Source organism: Chiloscyllium punctatum, chromosome 2 (assembly GCF_047496795.1).
Source record: "Chiloscyllium punctatum isolate Juve2018m chromosome 2, sChiPun1.3, whole genome shotgun sequence".
NCBI lineage: Eukaryota > Metazoa > Chordata > Chondrichthyes > Orectolobiformes > Hemiscylliidae > Chiloscyllium > Chiloscyllium punctatum.
The window spans coordinates 37,669,941-37,695,542 of record NC_092740.1 but is presented as its reverse complement, the minus strand read 5'-3'; the positions used below and the strand labels follow the sequence as shown (position 1 = coordinate 37,695,542).

General features: G+C 41.0%; 2 protein-coding genes across 7 annotated transcripts in view; one reads left to right on the top strand and one right to left on the bottom strand.

Moving 5' to 3' along the window:
- The window catches only part of cenph (centromere protein H), a 40,142-nt gene extending 27,312 nt beyond the window's left edge, over nt 1-12,830 (bottom strand). Inside the window, exons 1-3 of the mRNA XM_072596006.1 lie at nt 12,731-12,830; nt 7,000-7,143; nt 1,475-1,527 (exon numbers count right to left, since the gene is read on the bottom strand). Of these exons, the coding sequence (XP_072452107.1) occupies nt 1,475-1,527; nt 7,000-7,143; nt 12,731-12,735 (202 nt within the window). The 5' untranslated portion in view covers nt 12,736-12,830. The remainder of the gene's footprint in view (nt 1-1,474; nt 1,528-6,999; nt 7,144-12,730) is intronic.
- Nucleotides 12,831-12,973: 143 nt separating this feature from the next.
- LOC140496329 (uncharacterized) overlaps nt 12,974-25,602 on the top strand; it is a 73,130-nt gene continuing 60,501 nt past the window's right edge. For 2 of the 6 annotated variants that reach the window (XM_072595982.1, XM_072595943.1), the window contains exons 1-3: nt 12,974-13,135; nt 14,848-15,080; nt 17,019-17,095. In XM_072595982.1, coding sequence (XP_072452083.1) covers nt 14,872-15,080; nt 17,019-17,095 — 286 coding nt within the window. In that variant the 5' untranslated portion in view covers nt 12,974-13,135; nt 14,848-14,871. Of the gene's footprint in view, nt 13,173-13,193; nt 13,526-14,847; nt 15,081-17,018; nt 17,096-25,602 lie in introns of those variants that run through there. The other 4 variants (XM_072595976.1, XM_072595968.1, XM_072595950.1 and 1 more) reach the window with 4 other exon arrangements.

Here is a 25,602-nt window from a genome sequence, read left to right as displayed (position 1 = left end):
CAGGCGAAATAAAGACACTGTTATGAAGAGGTGGGTGTACGTTAAGAGAGTTAAAAGCAGCAGAACTACCAGATACAGCACCAATTGTTCTCAAGAAGGCAACAATGTAACACCTGCTCAAACAACTCAATTAGCTTGTTGCCTGGAGACAAAAACAAATTCGAATTCGGCCAATCTGTTTAAATTACACCCCGAAAAATATCAAACTCCAATCCAGTTTGAATTTAGCATATTGACAATCTTAAAAGACAATGACACAACCAATGTTTTTGGGGGTATAAGACCGGGGAAAATTAAACAGTTGAGAGGAGAACTGACAAGCTCAGCATGTAAATAGACAGCCTGAAAATAACTCTCTTAAAAGTACCTTTTTGATCAGTAACCTATGACACAGAAATTCCTAAGAAGAAGAAAAGAAGACACAGGAAGATCTGAATCGAAGCACGAAAGCTGCCAGGTGTTGAGTTAAGAAGCCTTGTTTTATAAATCTTAATTGGGAATTTTATCAGACTAGTATTATAGAAGGAAAGGTAAAAGATAGGTTAGAGGAAGAAATTGTAAATAGTGATTAGTTAATTATTCTCTGTTTTACTTTAAATACAGTTATTAATTTTTTCTTTAAGTAGTTCATGGCCACTTGTATTTTTACAGATTACTGCACGGGATAAATCTTTTCTGTGTTTTAAGTTTAGCAGGAGGGTTTACCTCGTATCATAACAACACGCACGAGAATTCTTAGAGCTATGGCATTCTAACAAGATCCCCTTCAATAAATACATCGATTGAGATTCTTCCCTTGAAAAAAAGAACCGGAAATGACAACACCCACCTTAAGAAACCAGGAGCTATAAATAGAGAAGTGGGACATACCACCAGCGCTTCACCGGAGACTCTCACTGATGATGTTACCTATTATGGTGCTGAAACGTCTGAAAACAAATCTTCCAGCTCAGTGAGCTAACTTTCATACTTAGGATTGGTTAATTCTTGGAAAAGAAAACAATTGCAGGTCTCCTGGAATAACCAGGTGAGTGGGACTAGGCAGATTGTTCTTACAGAAAGCTGGTGAAGAAATGCCAGGCCAAATAGCCTCTTTCTACATTGTAATCATTTTATGACTGAGACCAATGATTGAACCTGTTTTCCCAGATTGTCATTCGATAAATCAACTTGAATCTGGGATTTTTCTAGTTTTTAACAGTTCAATTTCACATTAAAGCAAACTCTTTATGGCAAGAACTGCTTGGGTAGCCCAAAATAACTTGGAGTGAATTAATGGTTTCTCTTACCAATGTTATTGTTCAATGTTAGACTATCAAATATGGCCCATATGAGGAAATAAACCAACTTGTTGAAAGCATTATTCTATTGTATTTCAAACACTGCATTTAAGACAAAGAAAGGACATTTACACTATTGGGCCCTCAAGCCGAGGTGTACCTAAATGACATATACAATTCATAAGCATTACAACCTTTTACCCGAGTCTCCAGTTCCACTGTTTGTTGGACTACTTGGTCCTTTAACCTAAAAAAAGGAAAAAAACAGAAACTGTAAGAATAGCAAATATTTTCTGTTCTTTGTACCAGAGTGACACAGGATAGGGAAGGAGATGCATGGAACCACAGTTGGCAGTTATTTTAATCAACTTGATAGGACAAGCATCCAGGATAGGTGCAGCTTGAACCAGACTTTCTGGCACACAGGTAGGGGCACTACTACTGCTCCACAACTACCCTGAGGCAGAATGATAAGGAAGAGATAGAGTACGTTTTTCTCTCCTTTTGGATATCATGTTTATGGTGAAATAGGAAACACCTGAGGCCACTGCCATGAAATCATTGTCTTACGTAGGTAATCTCTCCTCGGATCATAAATGAAGTATTGCCCATTTCAAACACTGCCTTAACCAATTTCTCCTTGCTTCCAAATTTGGCTTACTGCGGTTTCTTCTTTAAATACAGAGTATGAAAAACACAGAATCACCTCAGACGCTAAAGCAATTCATATCTAAATTCAGCAAGGACTGGACATTCTCCAGGCTTGAACTGACAAATGCTAAGTAACATTCATACCACACAATACCATGCAATGACCATCTCCAGCAAAATAAATCTAACCTAATAATTACTCCACAGCATTCAAATAACATAATATCGCTGATTTCCCCACTACCATAAGAAATAGGAACAGGAGTAGGCCATCTGGCCCATTGAGTGACTCTGCCATTCAATAAGGTCATGCCTGATCTTTTCGTGGACTCAGCTCCTCTTACCCGCCCATTCGCCATAACTATTAATTTCTTTACTGTTCAAAAATCTATCTTTGTCTTAAAAATATTCAATGAGGTAGCCTCAATTGCTTCACTGGACAGGGCATTCCACAGAAACACAGCCCTTTGGGTGAAGAAGATCGTCCTTAACTCAATCCCTAAACCTGCTCCCCCTTATTTTGAGGCTATGCCCCCTAGTTCTAGTTGCACTCACCAGTGCAAGCAACTTCGCTGCTTCTGTCTTATCTTTTCCCTTCACAATTTTATATGTTTCTGTACGATCCCCCAATATTGTTCAAATTCCAATGAGTATAGTCCCAGTCTACTTAATCTGTCCTCATAAACCAATCCTCTCAATCAATCTCACAAACCTCCTCTGCAATCCTCCAGTGCCAGTACATCCTTTCTCAAGTAAGGAGACCAAAACTGTTCACAGTATTATAGGTGTGGCCTCAGCAGCACCCTATAAAGCTCCATCCCTCTAGCAATGAAGGACAAGGGCAGCATATGGGAACACCACCATCTTCAAGTTCCCCTCCAAGCCTCCCACCATCTGACTTGGAAATATATCACCATTGCTTCACTGTCATTGGGTCAAAATCCTGGAATTCTCTCCCTAATGACATTGTGGGTCAACCACCACCTTTTCCAGGTCAATTAGGGATGGGCAATATATGCTGGCCAGCCAGCAATCCCACATCCTACAAATGAATACTTTTCAAAAAAAAAGCCTGCTGCATTTTTTTCTCCATTTAAACAATAATCCATTTTGCCATTATTCATACCAAAATGGATGACCTCACATTTACCAACAATGTATTCCATCTGCCAGACCCTTGCCCTATCTATAGCGCTCTACAGACTTTCTGTGTCATCTGCAAACTTTGACACTCTACACTTGGTCCCCAATTTAAATCATCTATGTAAATTGTAAACAATTGCAGTTCCAACACTGATCCCGGAGACACACCATTAGCCACTGATCGCCAACCAGAAAATAACTCATTTATCTCTACTCTTTGCTTTCTGTTAGTTAACTAATCTTCTATCCATGCTAATACATTACCCTTAACACTGCACAGATTCATCTTATGCAGCAGCTTTTTGTGCGGCACCTTGTTGAATGCCTTCTGACATCCATCAGTTCTCTGTCGTCCACTGCGCTCATAACATCCTCAAAAAACTCCAGTAAATTAGTTAAATATGACCTGCGTTTCATAAAAGAAGCAGTGTTTGCCGGATGGGACAACTTCTATCCAGATGTCTCACTAGTTCTTCCTTGATTATAGCTTCAAGCATTATTCCCACTACAGAAATTAAGCTAATGGGCCTATAGTTATCCATATTTTGTCTACCGCCTTTTTAAACAGTGGTGTGACATTTGCTGTTTCCAACCTGTCAGAACTGCCCCAGAGTCTAGTGAATTTTGGTAAATTACCACAAGTGCATTTGCTATTTCCCCTGCCATCTCTTTTAGTACTCTGGGAATCATTCCATCAGGGCCAGGGGACTTGTCTACCTTTAACCCCATTAATTTGTGCAACATTTCCTCTTTAGTGATAATGATTATTTCTAGGTCCTCAACTACCATAGCCTCCTTGTCATCAATTATTGGCAAGTTATTTGTGTCTTTCACTGTGAACACCAACACAAAAATACGTGTTCAACACCTCAGCCATTTCCTCATTTCCCATTTTTAAAAATCCCTCTTCTCATTGTCTAAAAGGACTAGCGTTTACCTTAGCCACTTTTTTTTTTGTTTTATACATTTGGAGAATTTTTTGCTATCTGTTTTTATATTCTGAGCTAGTTTACTCTCACATCCATCTTAACTTTCTTTATAGCTTTTCTTGTGGCTTTCTGTCAATCTTTTAAGATTTCCCAATCTTCTAATTTTCCACAAATCTTTGCCACTTTGTATGCATTAGCTTTCAATTTATTACTCTCCTTTATTTCCTTACTTATCCATGGCTAATTATCCTTTCTCCTACAGTCCTTCCTTTTCACTGTTATATATTTTTACTGAGCGCTGTGGAAAATCACTTTGGAATCCTCCACTGTTCCTCAAATTGTCCCACCATGTAATCTTTGCTCTATGTAATCGTTGCTCCCAGTCTACCTTAGCCAACTCCATCCTCATCCCATTGTAGTCTCCTTTGTTTAAGCACAAGACACTAGTATTGGATTTTATCTGATCACCCTCCATCTGTATTTTAACTTCAACCATACTGTGGAAGGATCCCTGACGATGAGATTATTAATTACTCCTGTCTCATTACACAGGACCAGAACTAGGATAGCTTTCTCCCTTGTCGGTTCTATTACATACTGTTCAAGGAAACTATCGTAGATACATTCTATGAACTCGTCATCTAGACTGCCTTGACTAACCTGGTTTGACCAACCAATATATAGTTTGAAATCCCCCATGATAATTGCTTACCATTTTTACATGCATCAGTTATTTCTTTGCTTATTGCCCACTCCGTGACGTTATTATTTGGAGTCATTATGCCCATTAATGAGTTTTACCCTTTATTATTTCTAATTTCCATCCACATTGATTCAACCTTTCTCTCCAAGGACCTATATCATCTTTCACTACTGCCCTGACATCATCACTAAAAATCAGAGCTACACCACCTCCCTTTCTTTCCTGACTGTCCTTCTGAATAGTCTGATATCCCTGGATATTTAATTCCCAGTCGTGACCACCCTGCAACCATGTCTCTAATGGCCTCTAAAACATACCCATTTGCGATGATTTGCGCCATCAACTGATTTACCTTGTTTCAAATGTTGCAAGCATTAAGATTAAATACCCTTGTGTTGGTTTATATGCTTTTGTTTTTTAATGCTAGCACCTCCACCAGGAGAACTTTTGTTTTTAAACATTCTCATTTTTTTCTGTCACTACCTGGTTTCCACTCATGTTAGTGCTGCACTACTCAGCTGCTTCTTGCTTTTTATTTACTATCTTGATTCTCTTTTTCCTTAAGCGCTCACTCTAGCTAACTCAGAGCCTCCCCTTAGGTTCCCATCCCCCCAATATCCTAGAAAGTACCATTAACCAGAAACTGAACTAAACCTATACAAATACTGTTGCTACAAAAGTAATCAGAGACTAGGAATCTGCAGCAAGCAATTCACTCTTGACTCCATAAAATACCGTCCATTTACAAGGCACATGTCAGGAATGTGATGAAATACTCCCACTTGTGTGGATGAGTGCATCTCCAACAGCATTAAAGAAGTTTTATACAACCCAGAACAAAGCAGTCGACTTGATTGGCACCACATTTAGAAATTTCAGTGACAGCATTCACCACCTATAAAATACACCGCAGAAATTCACCAAGGCTTCTTAGACAGCATTTTCCTAACCAATGACCACTATCATCTGGTGGGACAAAGGTAGGAGATACATGGGTACACCTCCACCTTCAAGTTCCCAAGCCAGTCAGCATCCGGACTTGGAAATATATTGACATCCCCCCTCACCTTTGGCAGCATTGTGGGCTTATCTGCACCAAAAGATTGCAGTGGGTCGAGAGATAGCTGAGCTCCAACTTCTCAAGGGGATGGGTGAAAATGCCGGCCCAGTCAATAATGCCCTTATCCCATGAATGAATAATAAGAAAATTAACCCTGTTCTATGTGAATGAATTTTACATTTTAGCAAGTTTTATTGAAGTCATGAATCAAAATTAGCTAAAATAGAAATACTGCATAAGACATTAAGTTGAAGTTAGAACTGAAGGAAATGAAAATGTTTCCATTAACCAGCAAAACAGGGTGCTACAGTAGATTTTTCCCCACCAAACCCTGGATGGTGCCTCTCTCTGTATTTTATCCACTTACACAATAGTGCCTACCAGTAATCAGAATTAGACAGTTGTTTACTTAGCAAAGGTGTTCTTCAATTTCTTTGAAGATAACTTCAGTATAACGAGGCCTGACATAAATCTTAATTTATAGCTGACAATCTTTACAACATCATTTGTATCCCAAATTTAGATTAGAAACTGATGTGTCATGCCATAATTATACTTTATCAAACAGGCATATTTCCCTAAAAAAAACACATTAGATTTTTAAGTTGGATAGGCACAGTTTCTTAATACTTCCAAGGAAAATGCACCTTGATATAATAAAATAAGCCATCTGCATGCAAAACTGATATTGTTTCCACATTAGGAGGTTTAGCAGTCAGAAAGAGTGCTTGAAATGGTTTCATGTAATTGGTAAAATATTCAAATTGGAGAATTTTCTTTTAAATGTAGCAAGTTATGATACTTTTGGAAAGCAGTACATAAAGTTGTAGGAGAAGCAGATTTGACATAAACTTTCAAAATGGAACTGGTATGCATAGAAAGGAATAAAATTTGTAGAGATGTCGAGAAGCCAAAGAGGTGAGATGAATTAGACAGCAATTTCAAACATAAGAATTTTGGGCCAAAGTTCACTTTCTATGCCAAACGATTTTATGAACACAAGCTAGGAAAAGTTCAAACGAAGCTTTCAAGTTGGAATTTACCAGGAAATGAAATTAAGTGCTAAAATGTAAATTCAAATAAAATATTTTCAAAATATATTTCCTGAACATAAAATTTTCATTATTATTATTCTAATGACTTCATAGCAAAAGTATATTCTAATATTTTTACAATGAAAAAATGTTGTAGAAAATTAACCATACTTTACATAAATGCACAGCTATTACTCACCACATGAGGTGTAAAATGGAATTCATTCCAACAGGATGTTTTTGATCAACTGCTGGTGCTACATGGAAGTTGTCAAGTGCTAACTGTCCAAGTTTCATGCAGGAAGAACCAAGCTCCTGAAGAACTTGTGTGTCTGCTTCAGAACTAATAAAAGAGAGAACAAATATCACAAGATTGAAAACCAAGAATATGAAATTTTTAAGAATGCAGAGTGAATCACAATCAGTTTTTGTGGAAACTGAGCGTTTCCTAATTGGGAGGATAGAAGAAAAGGTAGTGAGCTACCATTCTACAAATTCTAAAAGTCATGCAACTGGATATGTGAAATAGAAGATGTCTGTGTAGTAGCATGCACTGACTACCAGTGTTGAAGGGTATTACTCATCAGATATTCACCAAAACAAAAACTGGAGACAAGGAGACTGTGGTGTCTTGAACATAACATCAGCTGCTTCATTAATAGCATTCCCTCCATCAGAAGGTCAGAAATGGTGATGTTTGCAGTGTTCAGTACCACTGATGTCACTTCAGGTGCTGAACTATCACATGCCAAATGTGGCAACACCTGGACATATTTACGTTTGGGTGTTAAGTGACTGATAACATGTGCCACACAGGTGCTCTGAAGAGAAAATCTAAGCATCCCCCCTTGACATTCAATGGCATTACCATAATTTACTATTCCACCACCAACATCCTAGAAGGTTAACCTTGACCAAAAATACTTTCTCTATTAACTGTATGTCAGATGCTGGTAATTTTCCTCTCCAAAGCCTGTTCACCATCTACAAGTTAACATTTTGAACACAATAGAATGTTCTCCACTTGTTGGATGAGTGCATCTGCAAAAATACTCAAGAAGCTCAATACCACAAAGAACTAAGCTTATTGCACACCTCATTCACCATCTTAAACACATTCTCTCTCTATCACTGACATACAGTGTACCATCTACAAAATGCACTGCTGCAAATTGTCAAACCTCCTTTGACGGCCCCTCTAAATCAGTAACCTCTACCAGCTAGAAGATCAAGGGCAGTAAAATCATGGCAACAATTCAGTCCACAAGCTTCCCTCCAAGCCACACACCATCTTGATTTGGAACAACATTGTTGCTCCTTCACTATTAGAACATAGAACAGTACAGCACAGAACAGGCCCTTCAGCCCGCGATGTTGTGCCGACCATTGATCCTCATGTGAGGTAAACCTAATGTACAAACTCTCAAATTTCTGTGACCATATGCATGTCCAGCAGTCTCTTAAATATCCCCAATGACCTCGCTTCCACAACTGCTGCTTGCAACGCATTCCATGCTCTCACAACTCTCTGCGTAAAGAGCCCGCTTCTGACATCCCCTCTATACTTTCCGTCAAACAGCTTAAAACTATGATCCCTCGTGTTAACAATTTCTGCCCTGGGGAAAAGTTTCTGGCTATCAACTCTATCTATGCCTCTCATTATCTTGTACACCTCAATTAGGTCCCCTCTCTTCCTTCTTTTTTCAAATGAAAAAAGTCCGAGCTCAGTCAACCTCTCTTCGTAAGACAAGCCCTCCATTCCAGGCAGCATCCTGGTAAACCTCCTCTGAACCCTCTCCAAAGCATCCACATCTTTTCTATAATAGGGCGACCAGAACTGGACACAGTATTCCAAGTGCGGTCTAACCAAAGTTTTGTAGAGCTGCAACAAGATCTCGTGGCTTTTAAACTCAATCCCCCTATTAGTGAAAGCCAAAACACCATATGCTTTCTTAATAACCCTGTCCACCTGGGTGGCAATTTTAAGGGATCTATGTACCTGCACACCAAGATCCCGCTGTTTCTCCACACTGCCAAGAATCCTGTCTTTAATCCTATATTCAACTTTCAAGTTCGACCTTCCAAAATGCATCACCTCACATTTATCCAGGTATTGCTGGTAAAAACACAGTAACTTTCTTCTGAACAACAAATGAGATACATACCTACAGGCCATATTGTTTGCAGGGTATAAAAGGCACTTATGTCATCTTCTCAACATAATGAGGGATGAGTAGCCTCATTGTCATTTCTCAAGATAATTGGGGTTGGGTAGCTAACGCAGACCTAGTCAGTGACATTCATGTATGAATCAAAAATAGTCTGATGCAGAAACCATCACAGCCACAGCCAACACCAAAACAGGAATTTATCCTTCAAAAACACGACCAAAACGAAGTTATTTCAAAATTTCTTCTCACTGTTGTTTGGAGAATGTTGATGTATGTAAGCCAGTTATTATAATTCCCTAGTTTACGATCAAGCTGGAATTTAAAAAATTCTTCAAATCTCAACCAAGTCCATACTTTTTCTTCTGTCAACATTCTTATTATTAAGATCGCAACAATAAGGCTGCTTTACTAAACCTATTTTTTAAAAATGTCAATGAGTTTCTTCAATTGATTTGTACGCAATCATACAATTGACTATATTACTAGACCACACAGTCTTCAAATTGCATCTCCTTTTATAACAAATTTAGAAACTGTAAAAAGGTTTAAGCAACATGTGAAAAAGAAATACAAAACATTCTAAGAGTCAGTCAGCATCTGTACAGACAGGAGGGCTAGCGCTTGCTGGAAGAATACCACTAATGCACAGGACTCATCACTAGCTGATTAAACATGCAACAATTTGTGAAGATAGGAGCTACGAGTTCCACTTTTTCACAAATAAATTATTAGCTGATTTGATCCAGTTAATTACATAGTACTTACAGCACAAGTACTGATCAATCCACCCAACTGTTTTGGTTTTATTTACTTTTGACACAAGCTTTCACCCACACAACCGTATCTTACCTGATTAGACAATTGTTCAATCTTTTCTCTTTCATATACTTTTTCGGCTTCCTTTTAAATGCAGCTATGCTATTCATCTCAACTGCTCCAATGGTAGGGTTGTGCTTCTAAATTCATTACTGGATTTATTAATTCATAAACATTATTTATAATTTTTAGTTTTGGATACCTCCACAGGTGCAACATTTTATTATTTGCCTATGTTATTTATTTTTTAAAAATTTAACCTATTTTTCTAATCAACCTGTTAAAAGCTGTTATTACACACATCTGCAGCAGTGGGCCTCTCTACCTTATTTGTATTGTCTAATAGTCAATGTAGAGGACACCACATTGTGAGCAGTGAAATCAGTAGACTGGATTGAATGAAGTACAGGTAAAGCACTGCTTCACCTGGAAGATAAGTTTGGATATGGAAGAGGGAGCAAGTAAACAGGCAGGTATTACATATTGTGTGGTTGCAGGGGAAGATTCTGTGGAGCTATTGGGGAGGGGGGTGTTGAGGATGAAGGAGGAGTGCACCAAGGTGTATGGGAAGAAATGGTCTTTGTGGAAGTCCTACAAGGGAGGGGAAAGGAAAGGAATATGCGCTTAGTGACGGAAATGGCAGCTAATGATCATTGGGATGTGGATCCTGATGAGATGGTAAGTGAGGACAATGGAGACCCTATCGCTGTTGTGGGAGGGAAGACGGGGGTAAGGGATGAAATGCGGGAGATGGGTCGGATCTGGCTGAGCACTTCGGTGCTGGAGCATTCTTGGGTGAGGAAGAGGGTGGACATTTTGGGAGGCCCCATTGTTGAAGTTGGCATCATCAGAAGAGATGCAACTGAAACGGAGGAACTGAGAAAATGGAATAGGATCTTTACAGGAAATAGGGTGTGAGAATGTATAGTCAACTGACTCTTACAGATACCTTGACTATACATTGGGAAAATGAAGAATAGGGCGGGTAGCCACTTCACAGAACACCTACATTTTGTCTGCAAAGAAGACCCTGAGCTTCCAGCTGCTGTCACTTGAACGCACTACCTTGTTTCCTGGCCAACATCTCTGTCTCAGGCTTGCTGCAGTACTCCAGTGAAGCTCAGTGCAAGCTGAAAGAAGAGCATCTCCTTTTCAGCTTGGGAACTCGACAGCCTTCTGGTCTCAATATCAGGTTCAACAATCTTAGGGCTTGAGGCACCTTCTCCCATGTCCTTACCCCTAAACCCTACACATTAGGCCTTGTTATTACATGGTCTACTATTACACAGTACAATAATAATGTTCAAGAACAACAACATCACATCCGATACCAAGATCATGATTTACAGAGCTATGGTGGTTCCCATACTCTTATTTGGCTCTGGGAGGTGGACTGTCTACAGCAGACACCTCAAGGCACTGGGGCAATACCACCAACGCTGCTTGGGCAAAGTCCTGTGAATTCACTGGGAAGAAAGATGCACCAACGGCAGAGTCCTCGACCAGGCCTACATCCCCAGCATCGAGACACTGACCACCCTTCATCAGCTGACCACATCATCTATATGGCTTACATGAGACTCCCCAAGCAGATCCTCTACTCCCAACTTTGAAACAGCAGACAAGCCCCACGTGGACAGAGGAAGCACTTCAGTGATACCCTCAAGGCCTCACATGCAAAGTGTGTCATTTCCACAGACATCTGGGAATCACTAACCCAAGACTGTGCAAAATGGAGGAGGAGCATCTGGGAAGGCATTAAACAGCTTCAGACTAGTCATGGGGGGAAAAAAAAGGAAGCGAGGTGAAAACAGCAAAAGGAGCATGCTACTGCACCAATGAACATCTTCTGCCCCAAGTGTAACAGAGCCCGGGCTCGCCGTATAAGTTTATACAGCCACTTATGGACTCACCCTGAGAGTGGAAGAGACTCATCTTTATCTGTGAGGGACCACCCATGACAAGCCCCCATTAGCAGCTTTTCATTCCCCAACGCTGACCATTATCCATTCCTTTGTCTGTCCAACTGTTCTCTCTTTCTGGGTCTATTTCACCTATTGTTTACTCCTTACCCCTTTCTCTCCTTCACCGCTCCCCCCAATCTTCTGCACAAAAGCTATTTTTCCTAGCCATCATCAGTTCTGAAGAAGGGTCACCCGAAACATTAACTCTGATTTCGCTCCACAGATGCTCTAGACCTGAGACTTTCCAGCAATTTCTGTTTTTGGTTGCTGGTAAAAGCAGTTCCACTGTTACTGATCATAACTATCATGTAATTTCATTTCGCACAAGTAGCCTTCTACAAATTCATCACAAGGATGAGTTTTTTTTAAAGTGTTTATGCTTTTATTTTGATTTTGTTGCTTTACTCTTTTCTCTTTGATCCCCTTTATGTAAACCGGTTGTCTCTAATTGAGACTATTTCCTTCGCAGTCACTTACTCTTTTACCACTTGAGTTAATTCACAGAACATTAATAAAACAACACATGTAACATTCCCCTCCCTGGACCATTATCATTCACCTTTACAACATACGAATGGTGCAATTTGTAGGGTGCAGTGTAAAAACCAAGTGTGGTTTGTTCACAGTGAAAGAAATGCATCGCTCCAAATATTTCTGGGCTCACTGGAACTCAGGGTTCCTTCTTCCTTTGAAATTGCTGGAGGAAACGAGAGGGCACGTTGTGCACCAGTAATGGCAAACGCCATTGTTTATTTCTGCAGCATTCTCCAGCTTTCTGTCCGAATGGAGAGTGCGATTACTGACTAGCGCTCATCGTCCCACTTCTCAAGACCTGGAGGAGGACGAGCAGCACCCGAAAACAAATCCCAAAGGGGAAATGGTGAAACTCCAACCCAATCATCTCCAATCCAAAGAGGGGAGAAAAATGTGCCCAGTAATCATATCATACTCAATTCAATAAAGTGAACGATTCTCTTACTCCATTCTATGGATTACTCCCGGGATCCAGCTTTAGGAAGGCAGCGCGCGGAACTTTTCAACTGCCATTGGTCCTGGTTCCGCCCATCCACGGCGTGATTGGTCTATTGGCGGGCCGGTCCTGACCTCTGTTTGGCTCCTGGACACGTCGATCACAGCACGCCTACTGAATCGATTGCGGGTGGAATCGATGGATACTGTGCTCGTTCAATTACTTAGGTCTAACCAACCCGGTCATTTCAATTTGATTTGGGGATCAACTTGAAGCGGGAGCAGTTTGAGCAATTCAGTGAGGAGGGTTGAGCTGGTTACTGGGCCCCGGACAAGATTCGGGTCGGCTTCCACTTGGGCTACAACATGAGCTAAACTTCAGGAAACAGTTTATCCTGGTGCTGCATAAGATAAGGTCTGGGGGCTGGGGAAGGGGAAGTCTCTAAACTGTGGTGCGTTTTATTTCTTACAGAAAAAAACCCTATCACACAGCGGGCTTTGCAAACTGGCAATCAGAAATTCAGGTGCAGAGTGGTGGAAAGCGGGAGATAAAATCGTATAGGGGGTTATAAAAACAGGACCATGGTAACACTCCGCCCACCCCCAATACGGAATGTTTGTTTATTTTCCAGGGTTTAATTATATTTGAAACATTAATCTAAATTGTCACTCACAGGCCAGCCGTCTACTTCCAGTATTTCCCAGTTTCTAAAATGCAGAATTGGTGCATATGCTAACCATTGCAAACGATGTCAAGTTGTTGGTATTTCAGGATATGGTCTGACTGTCTCGATCTTAGTTTCTGGTAATGACTGCATTCGTAACTTTTATCTAACTATTCTTGTTTGACAAGGTGGTTAAGAGCAGAAAGTGTTAACTGATGTCATAAGTAGCTCCATCCATCAGGATGTAAGGGACTCTAGTCTGCGCTACCAGCCTCCAGCGTATGTTCTTAGTGCCAACAGTGTATGATGGAAATAATAATGTGTACTTTCTCTTAAGTTGAGCCCGATGCCTCACGAGACAATCGTGTATCTTTGATATAATGTAGCTTGTTGCTAAGTAAATGTAATAAACCTTTTACTGTGTAATCAAGTTAGAGCCTGTTTTGAACTTAAGATATTGTATGGGTATCCTTGGCATCAGTAGCTTGATTAATACCAGTAAGAAGGATTGGTGGTAGTGAATCTACCCAAGGTATCCCACATGGTTCTGGCAAAAAAAATGTGCTGGTAAAAATATTACAATTCATTATAATTTAATTGTAACATTGCCTTATTTGGAAATAAAAATGTATTCTGTTTTGTTTAATTAACTGATTATTGCTGGCATTATTATATTTGAGATTTTGATGCAGTGCATGGTATGGTGTTAAAGAGTAAAATATTTTTGCCAGAATTCCTCCCAATTTTCAGGTGCTGCAAGTATCTTTTCAATTACTTAAATTATTGAACCTTCTGAGACTAATGAAGCTGGGATTGTTTCCTTGGATGGAGAACATAAGGGAAGATTTAATAGAGGTTCAAAATTATTAAGTCATTTTATTTTATGAAGTATCATCCAGAGATGTAAAAACTCCCCATTCGGAGAAAATAATGAAAAACATATTTCCACTATGAGACCAATCAGTAACCAATTGACATAGGTTTAAGGTAAGTGGCAAATAAACCAGAGGGTTGGAGAGAAATTATTTTTGTGTGTTGTTATATTTGGAGTTCTCTGCCTGAAAATGTTATGAAAGTAGATTTGATAGTATTTTTGAAATAGTTTGATATGTACTTGAAAAATGACAACTTTACAGTGTTATGAAAAAGAAATGGGTGTGTAACTAATTGGGCAGCTCTTTCCCTGAATGATCAAATGACCACATTCTCTGCTGTAAGCTAAGTGGCTCCTCTTCCAATAGGACGAGTAAACAGACAGAAATTAACCCATCTACACAAACAGTCGCCAACTTACTTAGTACAAATGTTACAATACCTCCACCGATTGAATTAAACAGTCTGTACAGGTGCATAATTTTAGTGTTCTGTTTTTCACTGCAACTTACTCTCAGTAACCCAATGCATAAGTTTCAATTTTTAATAAGGAATTTATATCGATTTAAATAGTTTGTTGTTTTTATAGGATAGTTGGTCACGGTACTGCATTATGGTTCCTACTCCTAGAACAAACAAAATTCAAGAATTAGCTGGCACCCCATGCAAGAACCTCCAAATAGAAGCAAAAATGCAGTCTCAGCAACTCCTTGCGAACAGAATGGAAAACATGAGCACTCCTAATCTCAAAGGCAGGACAGCTTTTATTCCACGGCAGCGATTGGTGACTCCCCTGATTTCAAACACATTGAATCATCTGATGTAAGTACTGCAGTTAACTATGGAAAATCAGTGAAAAGCCTAACTGTTTGCTGAAGTCAGTCTTGCTAATCTTTAAATATTTTTATTGGATTTGTATAAAGCTTTACCACATCAAAGCCTTTCAAACGCTGAACAAATTGCCTTCTGCACTGCAGTTTCTATTATATGGAGAACCTATTGTCCTTAAGCATGTCCAAATTTTAAAAAAAGTCATTTGTCAAATGTGTGCTTTGTATGTATTAATCAACAGCAACATTTGATCCAAGGATACTGGCTTTGCTCCCTTTTTTTTATTGAATGTAGCATTACATTCTAAAAGCACATTCAGCAGCATCTTCAAAATGCAACCTTGAATGAGCAGCAGTAAAATCACCCTCTTAAGTTTTTTCTCTCCAGACTTTGCTATTCTTTTTCTCCAGTTGTGAATCTTTTCCTAATCAGCATAGGAGACACTCTTGATGCTGTCTCACCAGAGAATTATTAGTACAGTTTGATTGAAACATTTGCCACTTGCACTTCGTTTCAGTCATGTAGCTCTGATGTTGATTCAGTCATTACTATTTTGCATTAGCTGAGCAAATTTAACATCGAGTTTGAGAGCCCTCTTTTAGCTATACCTTTACCTTTCAGCATCATTACTGCCTTTTTTCTTTCCCATGCACAATCACTTTACATTCATTTGGTTGAAAATTCACCTGTAATTTTTCTGTCTGCATTTCTATTGTCCATCTCAGTCTGACATGAGCTATCCTCACTGAATCTAATGCATATGTTTTGGCTCCATCTGCTTGTTTGAACATTTTGTGTTAGGATAACGTATCAATTAGCAAGTTTGACAGCCCAACAGTCAGTACAGAGAGACCCATTCAGTACTACTACTATTCCAATATGAGAAACTATTGAACACTCATTTTCTTTTACCCATTAACCGTTTAACAATTTACATTTCTCAGGATTTTGCCTGAATGACCATGGCTGTGAATTTAATAAACAGTCTTTCATGTGGCTCATCCTCAAATGTATTAGAATCTCAGATGCAGCAGAATTTTAAATTGGTCATGGATAATACTCAGTTTCCTGATTAGGATAACCGATTCCTTTTTTTTGTGTGCGTGCAATGGAAGATAGAATGGGCTTGCAAAGCCCACTGACCTTTAATCCAGGAGACTAGTGGGAATTGTTAATCTCTGGCTTGAGAAGCCAATTTTTCAAATTAATGCCATGTCCAATTTAAGTCAAATTTTACTTGTTTGTTGCCATGCCCATGAAGTATAAGAAAATGTTGTCGCCTGATTACTATCACTTTTTGAATAAATGGCAGACATTTTCTGATTTCTCCCCTGGTGTTTTATGTGCTATTATATAATCAACACAAACCCAGATGTCACACAATATCCCACGTTTGGGGAAATCACACTTCATCATTACTTAGAGCATTTTTCAAGCTAAGGGAATTTTTATGTTCATTTGAGTTTGTGACAGTGCTGGTTCTATTATCTAGTGCCAATCTCTCTCCTTTTATCCATATACCTACACATCATTTCTATCCACTGTTTGTAGTCTGTGCCCTTGAAGTTACTTGGTAAGAGTCTTAGCACTGATTTTTAACTTTTGATGATGGGAAATTAGCACTAATGGCTCAGTCACTCATTACACAAACTTTAAGAAAAGTAAGCAACCCAACCCACTGCACCGACTTGCTGCCATTGTTACTGATTCAAGGTTAAAATCAGTCCTGATAGCTTTACAATGGGAATGTAATGAACAATCATTGGACTTCAAATGTTAACTCTGTATACAGAAAACAGATCCTTCCAGACTTGCTGTGATGTTGCTCCAACATGCTTCTTTTGTTAAATATTCAGCATCTACAGTTCTAATTAAGTAAAATGAGTCTCCTCTTTGTTTTTTATTAAATAAATGTTCCATGTTGTACAGCTCTAGTGTTGAAAACAGCCAGAGAAAGTCAGAAAAACCAATCAGCCCAAATCTTGAGATGCTTAGAATGACACCAGGTACGTAGATTGTTTGATAACATCTCACTACTTCAAATCAGATGTAACAAAACGGAATATCTGTTATTTTCTAGAAATCAGTGTGGAGTTTGGAATGAGAGATTACTTTTTTAGAACACACACAAGGTTATTTTTGGGGGCTTGATGAGTAGAAAGTTAGTGGTCCTTTCCTCCTTGTGGGGAAAGTCTGTGAACATACGCCTACATAGACAATGAGAATAACAAAAAAAGAGGAGAGAGAAGACTAAAACTGAGGAAAAGCTAGCTAGTAGTATAAAAGAACATAAGAGTTTGTTTAGATATATATCAATTGGAAAATGACACTAGAGAAGTAGTAATTGGGAAGCAAAGGAACTGAGCAAGTACTTTGCTTCAGTCTTCAGTGGAAAACATGAGTAATATTCCAAAAATTCATGAGTCGGAGGGATAGAGGTGACTATGGTGGCCATCACCATGATAGGTCTGAAGGTGAATAAATCACCTGAACCAGATGGATGACAACTCAAAGGTTCTGAAGGAGGTAACTGAAGACATGGTGGAGGCGTTAGTGGTGATCTTTCAAGAATCACTGATGTCAGAGAAGGTCCCAGAGGACTGGAAAATTGCTTATGTAACTGGAAAAATCCCTTGTTTAAAAAGGGAATAAGACAAAAGACGGGAAATTACAGGCTGATTAGCCTGACGTTGGTCATTGATAAAATTTTGGAGTCCATTATGAAGGATGAGAGTTTTGAATACTTGGAAGTGCCTGGTAAAATAGGGCAAAGTCAGCATGGTTTCATCAGGGGATGATCATGCCTGAAAAATCTTAGAAATATGAGGTGGTAACAAGTAGGTTAGACCAAGGAGAGCTAATGGATGTTATCTACCCGGACTTCAAGTAGGCCTTTGACAAAGTGCTGCATAGGAGGTTGCTGACTAAGATAAGGGTTGAGAGTGTGGTGCTGGAAAAACACAGCTGGTCAAACAGCATCTGAGGAGCAGGAGAATCGACATTTTGAGCATAAGCTCTTCATCAGGAATGAAGAAGAGCTTATGCTCAACGGCGATTCCCCTGCTCCTCAGATGCTGCCTGACTGGCTATGCTTTTCCAACACCACACTCTCAACTCTGACCTCCAGCATCTGCAGTCCTCTTTCTCCCACCTGACTAAGGGTCTGTGGTATTACAGGCAAGGTATTAGCATGGATCGAAGATTGGCTGTCTGGCACAAAGAATAGGGATAAAACTGTGCTTGGGATGGCAGCTGGTGACAAGTGGTATTCTGCAAGGAACAGTGTTGAGACCACAACTTTTCACTTAATGCATTAATGATTTGGATGAAGGAACTGCGGGCATTTTGGCTAAGTTTGCAGATGATACAAAGAGAGGTGGAGGGGCAGGTAATATTGAGACAGGGAGGCTGCAGTAGGTGAGTGGGCAAAGAAGTGCCAGATGGAGTATAATGTGGGAAAGCGAGAGATCATGCACTTTGGTAAAGACCCTTTAGAATGGAGATGAGGAGAAACTTCATCAGCCAGAGTGTGGTGAACCTATGAAATTCATTGCCACAGAAGTCTGTGGCAGCCAGGCCTTTGAGTATATTTTAGACCGAGATAAGTTTTTGACTGTCATAGGGACTAAGAGTTAAGGGGAGAAAGTGGAAGAATGGATTTGAGAAACTTGTAAGCTGTGATGGAATTGCAGGGCAGACCTGTAGGGCCAAATGGCCTAATTTCTGCTCTTACGTCTTATGGCAGAATCTCAGAATGTGGGGTCATACGGTTAGGGCAAATAAGGAATTTCTTTTCTGAAGATAATGAATCTCTGGAATCCTTTACCACAGGAGTCAAGGCTGGGTTTTTAAGTATATTCAAGGCTGATTTAGGCAGACTTTTGATCATAAAGAGTTATGGGGAAAAGGCAAAGTGGCATTAAAGGTTATCAGATCAGCCATGATCTTAATGAATAATAGAGCAGGCTTGTTGGGCTGAATGGCCTATTTCTGCTCATCTCATGGTCTGTACATAAAGATGGTGAAGGTCTGCACAGAAATCAACCTTTAGACCCTTTAAAGAGATCCATACTACAAACATCAACCTCTTCATCCCCACTGTTAGTCTGTTCCTTTTTACATTTCTTTTGCTCCAACTAGCAAGTTTCTAATATAGCGAAAGCTGCTGCTCATTGATACTTGAGCAAAAACAAAAGCTTTAGTTAACAAATTGAATTATATAGTATTTCCAGATATGCTGTTGCACTCCATCCCCTTGAAACCCAGTGGTCATGAAGGGTGTTGAAGGAAACTAGGTAGGTTTTTATTTTCTCATCAATCTGTTCAGAGTTGTTATGACACCTCTGGAATTGGTGGAACTTAAATCTGGGCCTCCTTGCCTAGAGGTAGGGTCACTACCACTACACATCACCTGGATGCCGAAGAGACTTTCAAGCCAAACAACTTCTATCTGGATTTATTAATGGCCAACCCCGACCTGAGTCAGAGACCCACGGGGATTTCCTTCAATCTTCCCATTTCCATCTACAGCTGGTGATCATACATCAGCATGGGTTTGAAGAAATTGACAAGTACTGTCCTCTGATAATGAAACAACAACTATAACCATGAACTATAACATCCTTACATGGATATAAAACATGGATTTTTTTTCTAAGCACACGAGTTGCAGCTGTGCAGGCACACGAGTTGCAGCTGTGCAGGCACACTCTGCAATTAATTGTGGTCAATTCGGTGAACTGCCATGGAGAAAACTCCATGCCAAATGCCTGTTTTGAAATAAACCTCCTAACTGTAACCTCCACTTCCTTTGCATAGCAGAGTAGAAATGCCACAGCACATACAGATAGTTGATTGAAGCAATACAGTTTGTTAATTCCTGTAAAGAACTTTTTCTGTGTTGGCAGAAATAACATTGTAATATATGAATGTGTAATGGAGATTTTTTGGTCAGCGGCTTCAAGAGGATTGTTGCTACTCCAAATGGTAGGGAGTTTCAACTGAAAGTGACTATGTTCTAGACCCTGATCAGTTCTTGATAAAAGACAGAAGCTCATGCAAGGAGGTATTAAAAACCAACCCCCAAGTTTACAAATTAGAGCCGTATGTTGTAATTGATGCTGTGCAATTGATGGAAGATGGTTGTGGTCACGGGATGTAAATGGTCCACCAAGCAGTTGTCTATTCTGGCTCTGACATAGTTATAGGCACAGATATTCACTTGGGATCGCTTGTGGACTCCGATATGTGGAAATAGAACATAGAAGAATACAGCGCAGTACAGGTCCTTCGGCCCTCGATGTTGCGCCGATCAAAGCCCACCTAACCTACACTAACCCACTATCCTCCATATACCTATCCAATGCCCGCTTAAATACCCATAAAGAGGGAGAGTCCACTACTGCTACTGGCAGGGCATTCCATGAACTTACGACTCACTGAGTGAAGAACCTACCCCTAACATCAGTCCTATATCTACCCCCCCTTAATTTAAAGCTATGCCCCCTTGTAATAGCTGACTCCATACGTGGAAAAAGGTTCTCACTGTCAACCCTATCTAAGCCCCTAATCATCTTGTACACCTCTATCAAATCACCCCTAAACCTTCTTTTCTCCAATGAAAACAACCCCAAGTGCCTCAGCCTTTCCTCATAGGATCTTCCTACCATACCAGGCAACATCCTGGTAAACTTCCTCTGCACCCGTTCCAGTGCCTCCACATCCTTCCTATAGTATGGCGACCAAAACTGCACACAATATTCCAGATGCGGCCGCACCAGAGTCTTATACAACTGCAGCATGACCTCAGGACTCCGGAACTCAATTCCTCTACCAATAAAAGCCAGTACGCCATATGCCTTCTTCACTGCACTATTTACCTGGGTGGCAACTTTCAGAGATCTGTGTACATGGACACCAAGATCCCTCTGCTCTTCCACACTACCAAGTAGTCTACCATTAGCCCAGTAATCCATCTTTTTATTACTCTTACCAAAGTGAATCACTTCACACTTAGCTACATTGAACTCCATTTGCCACCTTTCTGCCCAGCTCTGCAGCTTCCCTATATCCCGCTGTAACCTGCCATATCCTTCCTCACTGTCTACAACTCCTCCGACTTTCGTATCATCCGCAAACTTGCTCACCCAACCTTCTAACCCTTCCTCCAGGTCATTTATAAAAATGACAAACAGCAATGGTCCCAAAACAGATCCTTGCGGAACACCGCTAGTGACGGCACTCCAAGATGAACCTTTGCCATCAACTACTACCCTCTGTCTTCTTCCAGCCAGCCAATTCCTAATCCAAACCTCCAACTCACCCTCAATGCCATATCTCTGTATTTTCTGCAGTAGCCTACCATGGAGGACCTTATCAAACGCCTTACTAAAATCCATATATACCACATCTACCGCTTTCCCCTCATCTACCTCCTTAGTCACCTTCTCAAAGAATTCAATAAGGTTTGTGAGGCACGACCTGCCCTTCACAAAACCATGCTGACTATCCTTGATCACATCATTCTTATCCAGATGTGCATAAATCCTATCCCTTACAATTCTCTCTAAGACTTTGCCCACAACAGAAGTGAGACTCACTGGCCTATAGTTACTAGGGTTATCCCTACTCCCCTTCTTGAACAAGGGAACCACGTTTGCTAGCCTCCAGTCCTCTGGCACTACTCCTGTCGACAAAGAGGACGCAAAAATCAAGGCCAATGGCTCTGCAATCTCCTCCCTTGCTTCCCAGAGAATCCTAGGATAAATGTCATCAGGCCCAGGGGACTTATCTATTTTCACCCTTGCCAGAATTTCCAACACCTCTTCTCTACATATCTCAAAGCCATCCATTCTACTTATTCCTGCCTCAGTATTCATATCGACAACAATGTCCTGTTCCTGAGTGAATACTGACGAAAAGTATTCATTCAGCGCCTCCCCAATCTCTTCAGCCTCCACACGCAACTTCCCATTACTATCCTTGATTGGACCTATTCCTTCCCTAGTCATTCTTTTATTCCTAACATACCTATAGAAAGCCTTAGGGTTTTCCCTAATCCTACCAACTAAGGACCTTTCATGTCCCCTCCTTGCTGCTCTTAGCTCTCTCTTCAGGTCCTTCCGGGCTACCTTATAACTCTCAATTGCCCCTATTGAACCTTCACGCCTCATCTTTACAAAGGCCGCCCTCTTCCATTTAACAAGGGATTCCAACTCCTTATTAAACCACGGCTCCCTCACACGACCCTTTCCTCCCTGCCTGATAGGTACGTACTTATCAAGGACACTCAATAGTTGCTCCTTGAACAAGTTCCACATATCAATTACGCTCTTGCCTTGGAATCTACTTTTCCAATCCACACATCCTAAGTCATGCCTCACCGCATCATAATTTCCCTGCCCCCAGCTATAACTCTTGCCCTGTAGTACACACTTATCCCTCTCCATCACTAGAGTAAAAATCACCGAATTGTGGTCACTGTCCCCAAAGTGCTTACCTACCTCTAGTTCTAATACCTGGCCTGGTTCGTTACCCAGAACCAAATCCAGTATGGCCTCACCTCTTGTTGGCTTATCTACATATTGTGTCAGGAAACTCTCCTGCACACATTGCACAAACACTGACCCATCTAACGAACTTGAGCTATAGCTTTCCCAATCAATATCAGGAAAGTTAAAGTCCCCCATAACAATCACCCTATTACTGTCACTCTTCTCCTGAATCATCTTCGCAATCCTTTCTTCAACGATTCTAGGACTATTAGGAGGCCTGTAAAAGACTCCTAACAGGGTGACCTCACCTCTCCTATTCCTAACCTCAACCCAAACTACCTCAGATGGCAAATCTTCGTCCATCTCCCTTTCCACCGCTGTAATACTATCTTTGACAAGCAAAGCCACACCCCCCCCTCTTTTACCCCCACCTCTGACCCTACTAAAACATTTAAACCCTGGAACCTGCAACAGCCAATCCTGTCCCTGATCTAGCCACGTCTCCGTAATAGCCACAACATCGAAGTCCCAGGTACCAACCCACGCTGCGAGTTCACCTACCTTATTTCGTATACTTCTGGCATTAAAGTATACACACTTCAAGCCACTCTTCTGTTTACAGGCACCCTCCTTTAAGATTGATGCCATATTCCGAACCTCCCTACACTCCAGATCCTGCACCCTAAAGCTACAGTCTGGGTTCCCATGCCCCCGCAGAGTTAGTTTAAACCCCCCCCCCCCCCCCCAAGAGCACTAGCAAACCTCCCCCCAAGGATACTGGTGCCCCTCAGGTTCAGGTGCAGACCATCCTGTTTATAGAGGTCCCACCTTCCCCAGAAAGAACCCCAGTTATCCAAGTACCGAAATCCCTCCCTCCTGCACCATCCCTGTAGCCACGCATTTAACTGTTCTCTCTCCCTATTCCTCGACTCTCTATCACGTGGCACGGGTAACAAACCAGAGACGACAACTCTGTTCGTTCTAACTCTGAGCTTCCAACCTAGCTCCCTAAAAGCCTGTCTAACATCCTCAGCACTCCTCCTACCTACGTCATTGGTGCCAATATGGACCACGACTTCAGGCTGCTCCCCCTCCCCCTTAAGGACCCGGAAAACACGATCAGAGACATCACGTACCCTTGCACCTGGGAGGCAACATACCAAACGTGAGTCTCTCTCGTTCCCACAAAACCGCCTATCTGTGCCCCGAACTATCGAGTCCCCAATTATTATTGCTCTGCTCTTCTCCACCCTTCCCTTCTGAGTAGCGGGGGCAGGCTCCGTGCCAGAGGCCTGAGCCCCATTACTTACCCCTGGTAAGTCCCCCCCCCCCCCCCCCCCCCCCCCCCCACAAGTATCCAAAACGGTATACTTGTTCTTGAGGGGAACGACCACAGGGGGTCCCTGCACTGGCTGCTTCCTCCCAGTCCCCCTCACTGTCACCCATCTATCTGCCATCTATGTATCACATTCCCTGGAGGGTTAAATTCTATGCACTTTCCCCACATCTTCTTTCCTAGCAGACATTTACTTGTCCCTGTCTTGTCAACTGCAGAGATGCTGGTCACTAACAGCATGGCAGAAGATTCAGATATGGGAATGTGAGCAGGTGGGAGTGATGGCAGACGCATCAACTGCTTGGGTTGATTTAGCAAACAGAGGGATATGAAAGCTTTTACTTCCACCTTTGTAAAATCATGGTGCCATATCATCAGACATCCAGAGATTTGAGAGGTGGCCCCTGGCATTGAGTCCTGAAGATTTCATCTATGTCATCCCTCTTTGCCATCTAAGTAAAGACTTGGCCAGAAATGGATGTGCTCAGGCCTGGGCGCTCCAAAACTGAGCAGGTTTGGCATGCTTAACCTTCCCTCCAAGTATTCCAAAGTATTGAGAGGAAAGATTCACCTGATAAAGAACCAATAAAAATCTGCTGCATGAGCCATACCTTGAGAGTTCATTACTACAGCTGCTCACTTTTCAAAGAGCAAAGCCTTTCCATACATCTGAGGCAATTATGATGGCTCAAGGGCTGACAACCTCGACATGGCCGAGATGCAGCCACAGCCACAGCCACAACTTTGGGCTGAACATAGCTTTTTACCCCATGTGTCGAGTGTATGGTGCTGGAAAAGTACAGCAGGTCAGGCAGCATCCAAGGAGCAGGAGAATCGCATTTCGGGCGTAAACCCTTCATCAGGAAATTCCTGATGAACAGTTTATGTCCGAAACATCGATTCTCCTGCTCCTCAACTGCTGCCTGATCTGTTGTGCTTTCCCATCACCGCAGTCTTGACTCTGATCTTCAGCATCTGCAGTCCTCACTTTCTCTTCTTTACGAAAAAGGCATGGGGTAGTTAAAATGAATAGTGATAGGGCTGCAAAAATACCAGAGTTAAGAGGCAGTCATTCATCTATAGGCCATTAAAGACTGGTGAAGGTGGAATTGCCATTGAAAGTTTTTAAGTTCCACCCACTTCAAGGTTTGGATCTGATGTTTCTGATGACAGCCTTTGTGCAGAATGGCATTGAAAGGGATAATGTGTTTCCTCCCTCGTATACAGTCCGATACAAGGAAGATTGGAATAATTCACTTAACAAGTATTCCAAAGACCAAGCTAATGCTATGAGAACAAATTTCAAATCCTACCACTAAATAAAGATCTGGAGTTAAATTTCTACAATGGTGACCATGAAACCATTGTCATAAAAACCAATAAGGTTCATTCATGTTTAGCAAAGGAAATCGGCTTTTCTGGTGTGTGACTCCATACCCACACTGGCTTTCGAAGTCATTTCAGAAACCAAATCTGTTCAAGGGCAGTTAGGAACGGAGAAACAAAATGCTGATTTTTGCCAGTAACCTCCATATCCCATGACAGAACAATGGAGAAAAAAGTTCTTCCAATATAATACAATTGGAGCTCAGCTTGCTTTGGTTGCTATCAGAGTGTGAATGAGAATGTTATACAGAGGCAGTTGTCACTTAAATCCAGTTTTGGTGAGTGGTTATTATAGATT